The sequence below is a fragment of the Sceloporus undulatus genome, chromosome 1 (assembly GCF_019175285.1).
Source record: "Sceloporus undulatus isolate JIND9_A2432 ecotype Alabama chromosome 1, SceUnd_v1.1, whole genome shotgun sequence".
In the NCBI taxonomy this organism is placed as follows: Eukaryota; Metazoa; Chordata; class Lepidosauria; order Squamata; family Phrynosomatidae; genus Sceloporus; species Sceloporus undulatus.
Window position 1 is genome coordinate 372,818,183 of NC_056522.1, and position 10,369 is coordinate 372,828,551.

At 40.4% G+C, this 10,369-nt stretch overlaps 1 protein-coding gene across 2 annotated transcripts in view; it reads left to right on the plus strand.

Annotated features, from left to right (window-relative positions):
- Positions 1-6,347, plus strand: part of L3HYPDH (trans-L-3-hydroxyproline dehydratase) — an 8,935-nt gene extending 2,588 nt beyond the window's left edge. For both annotated transcript variants that reach the window (XM_042470017.1, XM_042470008.1), the window contains 4 exons: positions 1,302-1,471; positions 1,955-2,077; positions 3,315-3,452; positions 4,412-6,347. In XM_042470017.1, the coding sequence (XP_042325951.1) occupies positions 1,302-1,471; positions 1,955-2,077; positions 3,315-3,452; positions 4,412-4,537 (557 nt within the window). In that variant the 3' untranslated portion in view covers positions 4,538-6,347. The remainder of the gene's footprint in view (positions 1-1,301; positions 1,472-1,954; positions 2,078-3,314; positions 3,453-4,411) is intronic.
- The last annotated feature ends 4,022 nt before the right edge of the window (positions 6,348-10,369 follow it).

Here is a 10,369-nt window from a genome sequence, read left to right on the forward strand (position 1 = left end):
ACGTACAAGATGGCGGCGCACCTTCTACATGGGCGCCGCCATCTTTACGTACTGGACGCATAGCGTCCAGATGTGTCGCGGCGCCTATGACGTTGCGAGTCCGCGCCAGGCGCCTCGTGACGTCATAGAGGCACCGCAAGAAGAAGCTCCGAAATGGAGCTTCTTTTTTGCTCCGCGCAGGAGTCGCGCGGTTTGGCTGCTGCGGCTCCTGCACGGAGCAAATGGCGGCGGCGGGGAAGCACTGCAAAGCGGCAGTTTGTACCCCGCCATAGTATCCTGCATTGGAAGCACTGTCTCTAATAATGAACTAGCGTCAACAGGCATTCATTCATTCAATATTCAAATTATATCTTGCCTTTCTCCTGCCAAGCCAGATTTCAAAATTTAGCTAAAACAAACTATTACAAAGGTTTTAATAACAGTTAAAAACATCAGTACTATTCAAACTACATAGTTGAAAACAGTTTTCAACACTTTTCAGGTTTGGAGCCAGAGCGGGAGAACCGAGAGCCAAGAAGCAGGATTGGGGCCCCAGGGTTTCCAGGCATAGCAAAAAACAGACGGAAAAACAACTTTTAAAATTTAAGGAGACACACAACTCCATCCCCATATTCAGTATTATTTTTAAAACTTGGGGGTTCATCCCTGAACAGAAGCTCAGATGAGGATCCAGTGCAAAGTTTTGTTGCAAGTTCCACTTGTTTTGTATAGACATCAAGACTAATAGTGCATTAGCATGTTTCCTGATACTCCTCATGCATTTCTATCTCCCCAACCAAATCTTCAGCTGATAAGCCAATAACTACTGAACTGTTTGGCAAAGCATTCTTAAGCCACTGCTTAAGTTCAGAATCACCACCACTTCCAGTAGCACAGTATGATATTATTGTAGTTCTTGTGTGTTGCAAATCTTTACCTGGTGTTAATTTGATATTACTGTTATCATAACACATGTACAGTCAGCCCTGTATATCTATGGATTTTTTTTATCCATGGATTCAGTCATCCATGACTTAAGAACGGTTATAAAATGTATAAATCCCAAAACAGGAAACCTTCATTTTGCCATTTTATACAAGGGTCACCATTGTATTTAGTGTGACTTGAGCATCCACGGATTTTGTTATCCACAGGAGGTCCTGGAACCAAACCTTGGTGGATACCAAGGGCCATTACGTAAGGTATATACAAGCATTGCTGTTGCAGGGAGCAGAGGTCAGAGCAAGGAAAAAAAGACATGAGAATAAACTACAGTGGAAATGTATTTAGTAACTTCGTCTCCCTGCACCTTCCCTTCTCAGATTTATCCATTGACGTTCCTGGATATGGAAAAGTAGTTGTTGATGTTGGATATGGTGGTGCTTTCTATGCTTTTCTCAGTGCTGAGCAGCTGGGACTGGATGTTTGTTCTTCAAAGATTCGGGATCTGGTTGATGCAGCATCTGCAGTGACTGAAGCAGTAAAGGCTCAGGTACAGTTCATTCTCTCCATATTGTACTATGGGGCCTCTGCATGGGAAGGATCCTGATCACAGTCATGACTGGAGACATCTTTGTGTCAGAGAAGCTCATGAAGTTGACTTTGCCCACATTTTTAAAAGGTTGTCATCCCGATCTTTCAGTGGTTGAATGGCTGTCATCTAGATAAATTTTTTTCAATTGGCAAGGCGAAGGGAGATGCACATACAACTGTCATTACTTTTAGAATGGTATCCAAAAAGGGCTTGTTTGAAATAAATGATTGGGAGGTATATAGTTGGCAGGTGTAAATACCTGAGAGCTTGCTAAAAAACACAGAAATGTTCCTCTAGAGCTAGAGGCCCTCAGCTTTACTTTGCCATGTAATTGTATAGGCTTAAAGGGGGGGTGGGGGGGGGGTGGATAAATGACACAACTAAGTTATGTTGCTTTTTTCTGGTTATATTTTATGAAAAAATTGAAAATGTTCTTTCTAGTTCAAAGTACACCACCCTTTAATTGAAGATATGTCTTTCATTTATGGGACTATACTGACAGATGGAAAAGATGCATTTAGTGATGAACCAACAAGCAACATATGTGTGTTTGCAGATGCACAGGTAGGACATTATGTGCAGAAGTGCCCCCCCATCCCTTTATCACAGGACCTCCCAAATGGTATGTGCAGAAATGATGTCCCAAGGAACGACAAAGAATTATTCTTGTAGAACTAAGAGGAGTGATATGGCTGTCCAGATGATATTGATTTGTAAATCCCAGCAGCTGTGAGCTAATGTGAGAAATGCCAGGAGGCGCAGCTCAACAACAGCTTGCACCTGTTAATGACTTTCACAGATGCAAATCCAACTCATACCTGTGTCAGTTTTTCTGGTCATTGTAGAAGTTGGAATTCTCTGCAAACCTTGTAAAGTGACTAAACTCAACCCCAAAACCTGCCTTTTAGCTATTGCATCCCCTCCAGAATACCACTTTAGTAGCTGGGAGAGAGCAGAGGGGAGGCAGAGAAGTATCCAGCTATGATCCTGCACTTGGACACACAGCACTGATATCCTCCAGAGGACCCCTGGTAGCTGGAGGCTTCATGATTTCCACCCAGGTCATGAGGCCTACATTCCTAACACCACACAACAAATCACATCTTTCAATTGCCAAATGATATTCTTAATCTGGACATTTGATGGTAGGATTATTATGGGGTTGGGCACAAGGACCTACAAATTTCTCTCAATTTTCTGCAGAGAAGAGAGTTGCATAATCTGCCCATTCAGGTGATTAAATATTTATTAGAAGCCCTTCTGTATGTTCCCCCATTGTCTTAAGTGACCTATAATGGTGTGGGTTTTTTTCATGGTTGTTTCATGTGTTATTTGTCTGAGCAGCCTGAAGCCACATAGTCTTCCTCTTCTTTCTCTGCATATGAGGGGAGAAAATTAGAGGTACAATTTTCTGATTTCTGGCAAAACAGTTTGCCATTTCTTTGGAACTGGATGAAAAGAGCTAACCCCAAGTGTTTGTCCCAGCTAGAGAAAGTAGATCTTGAAGTGCCAACTGAACCATTAATCTCTCTTCCCTTGCAGTGGAGAAGGAGAAGAGGGCATTTGAAAGCAGGAATAGCAAATCTGCTCCTGCTCAAAGTAATAGGCCACTATTTCCCATTGTGTCTGAATTCAAACATATTACAATGGTTTGTTCACCAAAGCATGTGCAGGCTGGGGTGGCTTCCCAGCATGTATGTTTGCTGAATGTGGATAGCGCCGATAATACAATTAATTCACATTTGTCATATAACTGAATTATGGTATTCAAAAATATGGCGATTCATATCTTTCTAACTAGGTTGACCGAAGCCCAACTGGGTCAGGAGTGACAGCTCGTATTGCCTTACAGTACCATAAAGGACTAATTCAGCTGAACCAGATCAGGACCTTCAGAAGCAGTTCAACTGGCTCATTGTTTACTGGGAAAGCAATAAAGGCAAGCTCCAAATTACTGTGGGATTTAGAGATATTGGAGTTAATTAGTAAGAAAAATGTCTAATGTTAAAACTGTTATTACGGTGAGATGTAGTGTTTTCCAGTATCATCCTACATGTAAACAGGATCACTTCAGTTATTGATCAAGTAGTCCAGGAAGCCAGAAAAATACATTTTCTTAATGGCATCATGGTGTTAATTTGAACAAAGGATTAAAAAGGCTCTTTCTAATACAAATAAGGTACCTTTTGCTTAAAGACATTCAGTCTTCTGTATCCACGGATTGTTTGTCTACAGATTCAAGCATCCATGGCTTGAAAATATTCCAAAAAGTATATATAAAGAAAACTTGATTTTACCATTTTATGTAATGGACACCATTTTACTATCTGTTGTATTTAATGGCACTTGAGCATCCATGAATGTTGGTATCCATGGACGGTCCTGGAACCAAACCCCACCAGATACCAAGGGCCCACTGTATTTAGTGCGTGTGGTTGACGCTATTGTATGAGTGGAAGGCATCTGTTCATGAGATATAGATAGACTGAATAATCCCTCCAGAAGGCAGAGAGAGGGAGAGGGCGGGACTACAGAATCTTGTGAAGTGTTCCTTGGGTCTTAACAGGAAGTGAGGAATGACTCAATATTGGGCAGACAGCTTTATGCTGCACTTGGAATATGTTTTGGGTGTTAATAATTTCCCTTCCTGCTGCAGCCTGGAAGAAACACACAGTAGAAGGAACACAAACATTTTGTAAAGGCTTTTTTTTGGGGGGGGGAGTCCACAGGAGAAAGTGAGGAGAAGAAGGAGTGAACTTTTGCCTGAGTTTGCACAAAATTGAATTTCACCTAATCAGTTCCCTTCTCTTAGTTTTTAAACTTGGCTTTCAATCTGGACAAGTTTATGCTGTAAAACAGTAGGTTCTATATTTTACCAAGTTATTTTCTTTTGAACAGGAAACTAAGTGTGGTGACCACAATGCTGTTGTAGTAGAAGTGGCCGGAGAGTCCTTTTACACTGGAACATCTACCTTCACTTTTGAAGAGGAGGACCCCTTGAAATATGGTTTCCTACTAAAGTAATTGCTACTATTGTGCATTTGTCTCTGTCCTCAAAAGGACAGAGTTGTTAAAAAAATAACATCCTCTGCCTTTTATTAGTAACATCCGCTATATTTTACAGGTAATGTTATGTTTGTTATCTTTTTTGAGTCAGTCTTTATTGTTTAGGGAAGCATAATTAGGTAAAATCACACTTTTGCTGTTCTACTAAAGAAAGGGAGTGATGGCAAATACAGTGCCTAATGAATAAAAGAATAAAATAAAATTATAAAAAACCCTAACTTTTTTTGCAGTACCAAAAGCAAATGGGACATATTGCCCAGTATTACATCTGAAGTATCTAAACAAATATGTGAAATACCTCTGCTTCAAAATGGAGACTGTGAATAATAAGAGAAAGCTTGAGGAAAAGCAGTCTAATGGTTTCCATAGACCTCAAGGAGGCTTATTTGCCAATGCAGCAAGACAGCAGAAAATACCTAAGATTTGCTTATCAGAACATCTGTTACCAGTTCATGGTACTGCCATTTGGTTTATCCTCGGCACCAAGAATCTTCACAAAAGTGCTGGTGCCACTTATAGCATATTTAAGAAAACAAGGCACTCACATATCCATACCTAGACGATATTCTATTATCAGCAGAATCAAGCGCACAATTACAAAGAGACACTCAGCAATACAAACACTAGAAAGGTACCGATTCCAAATAAATTACAAAAAAAGCCAATTAACAGTGGTGATGAGAATCACTCACTTAGGAGCAGAAATAGATACAAGATGGAACAAAGTAAGCTTGTCAGATGAAAGAAAAATGAAAATAACCAACCACAGCAGCACTAATACAAGCAAAGACAGGAGACATACTGTAATATGGTTAGCAAAAATTATGGGACTGTTGATATCAACAATACATTTGGTAACATAGGGTTATTACCACAGCAGAGTACGCCAGTAATTTCTAAATCCTTATGAAAATAACAAGAAAGACATCTCATAATACAGATATGTTAGGAAAATCTTTGTGATGGGTGATGTCTCTTGCCCTCGAGGCCCCAAACTGTTACCAACTGGATCAGATGCAGTCTGCTCTGGATCTCAGGATCAAAGCAAACTCCAGCTCAGGAAAAGCTTTCTGGAACAATGCCTAGTGAAACAGACTTCACTCAATGAGGGTTTATTTGTCTTAGTTACTATTTACAAAACTAATAACTACAAGTACTGTATATCACATCCTTCTCTTCCAAAGTCCATGCTCAACAACATCTTGAACAGTCCTTTGTTCTCTCATCAGGAACACATTTCCCACACTGTAGTCCAGCCTCTTTCCCACATAGGGAACCAGTCACAGTACAAACAACAAACATATCATGTTTACAGTTTGTCTCAGCCATTTGTCCTTGAAAATCTTGTTTTCAAGCCTAGATTTCCTGGCCTTCAACAGGAACCATTTTTTACTTTAGCAAAAACCATTGGCACATCTGAACATTTTCAGTACAAATAGAAATATACATTAACATACAGTAAAGAAAGAAATGAGCTAGTGACTCAAAGAAACAATTTGAACAAGGAAGTACCACTGATAAAGCCTGAATAAGTCTAAATAACAACAGATACCAGCCTGTTGGAGTGGGGTGCCCATTGCAATCTATTCTCAACACAAGGAACATGGCACCCATCAGATACAAAGAAACGCATAATTTTTCTAGAACTGAAGCAGCACTGAGATCAGCACTGCTAAGGTTTCGAAAACAGGCTCAAATCAAACATGTTATGATAACAGACAATATAACAGTATGAGCCTGCATCAACAATCATACTAATGGCAGAAGCGAAGAAGCTGTTTTGCTGGGCAGAAAAGCACATTTCATCACTAAAAGCGATGTATCTAAAAAGACAGTTGAATGTGGCTGCAGATTACTTAAGTCGCCACAAAATGCTCTCAGGAGAATGGACTTTACACACAGAATTTTTTTCCAGCTTGAATCAAATGTTAGGACCTTTCATGACAGACCTCTTTGCGCCTCAAAAGAATCACAGACTGAACAGATATTATTCAAGAGAAAAGGATTCCAGAGCAGAAGGCATGGATGCTCTGCAGTTACCGTGGCCAAAGGGAATACTATATGCATTTTCTCCAGTGAAGATAATTCAGAAGGTATTGAACAAAATAAAAGTGGAGAAGGCACCTGGGATCTTAATAGTTCCTTTCTGGCCTTGGAGATCCTGGTTTCCAGAAATATTCTAGAACCATAGGCCATCAAGAAACACAGTAGACAATGGATTGAGGCAGCATATCCTATATTATGATGTAGAAGGGAAAGTATGGCCAAAATGTGGTCATATTCTACAAGATCCGTGGCTACAACAAAGGCATATGTGACAACATCTTCATTGGAAGACATCTGTATGCAGCTGGTTGGTCAGACTCAACAACATTAATAAAAGACTACAAAATAGATAAATTTAAATCAGCACAAGGAGCATTTGGCAGAACAGTGCTTCAAGCCGTAGTGGAAGCATGATGGGCCCACCCAGAAATAAAGCATGGGTAAATCGTAGATTGATGGACCATGCTATCTTGGATTCCTTGTGATTGGGCGGGCTATAAATAAATCATTATTATTATTATATTATTATCTTGAGAATGAGGAGTTTCATTTACCGAGAACGATTACTCTCCAAGTCTGGGCTACTGAAAAACGACTGAAAGCTCTTGGCTCACATGAGAGATAATAAAGGGCTAAACTTGGGAGATTCCATGTCCAAAACCCTAGTGGTATCGATGTTACCCCAAACTTTTAGCTGGCTAGATTTATGTCATGTTGTGCAAAACTTAAATGTTACCAAATTACACAGAACAAGATAACAAAATAACTCTACTGGGCTAATTTCATGTCCACTATTCTGCAGAATTGTTTTTCATATTTGTTGGATCTCTTTTGGGACAGTTATACATACCTCTTTGATTACAGTTTCAGTTTCCATTTTTTAACATATTTGTACCCGCATTACTATATTTCAATAAAGCCTACTTGACCTTTCCTATGACTTGTGTGAATTTCTACAAATACAAAAAGGAAACATATGAAAGATTACGTTAAAAGTAATAATCCTTAATAAACTCACTCTGTTATTTGATTTTTTTTTCCAGCACTGACATTGCTAAAACATTTTAAAATCAACTGCTGGTGCCTGCCATATTCATCATAATGCTATATTTTATTTCCCATCTATTAAGGGGGAGGGAAACAACGGGGATGTTATTGTGAGTATCTTCTACAGACACCCAAGCCAGACTGAGAACTTGGATGATGCCTTCCTGGAACAGATGACCAAATATTCAGAGATTTAGTAGTAATGGAGGATTTCAGTTATCCTGATATTTGCTGATAGTCTAGCTGCCAAAAATTTAAGGTGCAACAAATTCCACACTTGCCTTGCAAACAATTTCATTGTCCAGAAGGTGGAAGAAGCAACAAGGAGAACAGCTAGTTTAGTTCTGGTGACCTGGTTAATAGGTTGGAAGTGGCAGGATCCTTAAGTGGGAATGCCCATGTTCTGGAGTTTGTTATACAGTAGAAAGGGGAAGCCGTGTAGTCAGACATGCATTCTAGACTTCAGGAAAACTGATTTCAGTAAACTTATGGAAATACTGGGGTTGATTTCATGTCCAGGAATACTAAAAGAAAAGGAGTTCATGGTGGAAGGGTGTTTCTTAAAAGTGCAATACTGAAGGCCCAATTTGAGACAGTTACAATGAGGAAGGAAAATGGGAGGTGTGTAAAGAAACCAGGATGGCTGTCTAAAAGAAGTTTCAAGTGAGCTAAAATTTAAAAGGGCTATGCACAAGAAATTGAAAAGAGGGGAAGTCACTAAATAGGGATATGATCAAATAGCCAGCATGTGTAGGGAGAAAGTGCAATTAAAAGGGCTTTTTTTGTTATACCTGTTAGAAAAAGGAAGAAAGAAAATTGTAGGGCTGCTGCATGGAGAAGATGGTGAGATGCTAATGGGATGGAGAAAAGGCAGAACTACTGACCACCTTTGCTTTGGTCATCTCCTAAAAGGGACAATGCAGTAAGTCTCTAGTGCCAGGTGAGCTTTATCCAGGGGTACCAAAAGAACTAGCAGAAGTAATCTCAGAGCCACTGGCAATAACCTTTGAAAATTCCTAGAGAACAAGAGACGTCTCAGCAGACTGGTGTAGGGAAAAATGTAAGGTACTACACTTAGACGGAAAAAAATGAAAGGCTCATATATAGGATGGGGGACACTGGCTTAAGACTACATGTGAAAGGGATCTTGAAATCCTAGTAGACCACATGAGTCAACAGTGTGATGCAGCAGCTAAAAGGGCTGAGAGAGTGCGGCTTGCCCAAGGTGACTCGGGATTTTTATGGCTAAGGTGGGAATCGAACCTTGGTCTGCAGAGTCCCAGTCCAACACTCAAACCACTTTGGCATGGCTGCAGTTACCAAACTTGGTGATGATTCTGGAATCACCTGGGACAGCGAATGCAGCCTCCTCCTTGCCAGCCGCTTGTCACAAGCATGGTCCTGCTTCTCCAGGTTTGTAATTCCATGTCCGCCTTGCTTTATATTGGTCCTCCTCAGACTTTTAGAAGACAGATGTTCAACAGGTGTAACAGCCAAGAGTATCTCCAAACTTGTCAGGTCTGGATTTGTTTTGTTTTATTGTAGAAGATCAATCAGGACAATATACATGAATTAAACAAGAACAAACTTGGCAGTTCCACCAACAAACAGCTCTACAACAAAACAAACTAGAAGCTGTGTTTCAAAGGCCAAAGTAAAAGTTAAAAGGAGAAATTAAATGTCTTCTATTACTCTTCAAGTATGATTCTTTTATGAAACCTCTTGTTTAACATCCTCCCAGAAACTGAAGTGATGACCTGATGGTTTGGACATTTGGTGGAAACAGGTCTCCTCAAAAGATTTACTAAAAGTCTCATTTTTTAGAGCTTTTGATCTTGCAACCAACTTCTCCCCAGACATGACACCACCTGTTTTCTACTGAGAAATTACCATTTTCTCCATTTTAAGTTAATTTTTAGCAATTTCTCTTCTGGCTTGACCCTGGTCCTCCCCAGACCTTTAGGAGGCAGAGGTTCAACAGATGGAGCAGCTAACAGCATGGGTTGAACCATGCCAGCTGTTGGGATGTTGGAAAGAGGGGGATCATAGAATCCTAGAGTTGGAAGAGACCCCCAAGGGCCATCCAGTCCAACCCTCAGCCATGCAGGAACTTTTAATCAAATCACCCGTGACAAATGACCATCCAGCCTCTGTTTAAATGCCTTTACTGTTAGGAAGTTCTTCCTAATGTTGAGATGGAATCTCTTTTCCTATAATTTGGATCCATTGTTCCGGGTCCTATTCTCGGGAGCAGCAGAAAACAAGCTTGCTCCTTCCTCAATATGACATGGCTTCAAATATTTAAACATGACTTATCATATCAATATTTAAACATAGTTAGCTTCTCTTCTCTGGGCTAAACACGTCCAGCTCCCTAAGTCTCTCCTCTTAAGGTACGCTTTCCAGACCCTTCCCCATTTTGGTCACCCACCTCTGGACATGCTTCAGCTTCTCAACATCCTTGAATTGTGGTGCCTTGAACTGGAGACAATATTCCAGGTGAGCCTGACCAAAGCAAAATAGAGTGGCCCTGTTTCTTTCCTTGATCTCTGCCTGTCCCTCTAACCTGCTAAGACCTTACCATATATAGGAACTCACAATCAAAGTGCCCCCGATAATGGCCACCCAGCCTCTGTTTAAAGACCTCCAACGAAGGAGACATCATCACCTTCTGAAGACTGTGTTCTTCTGTTGAAC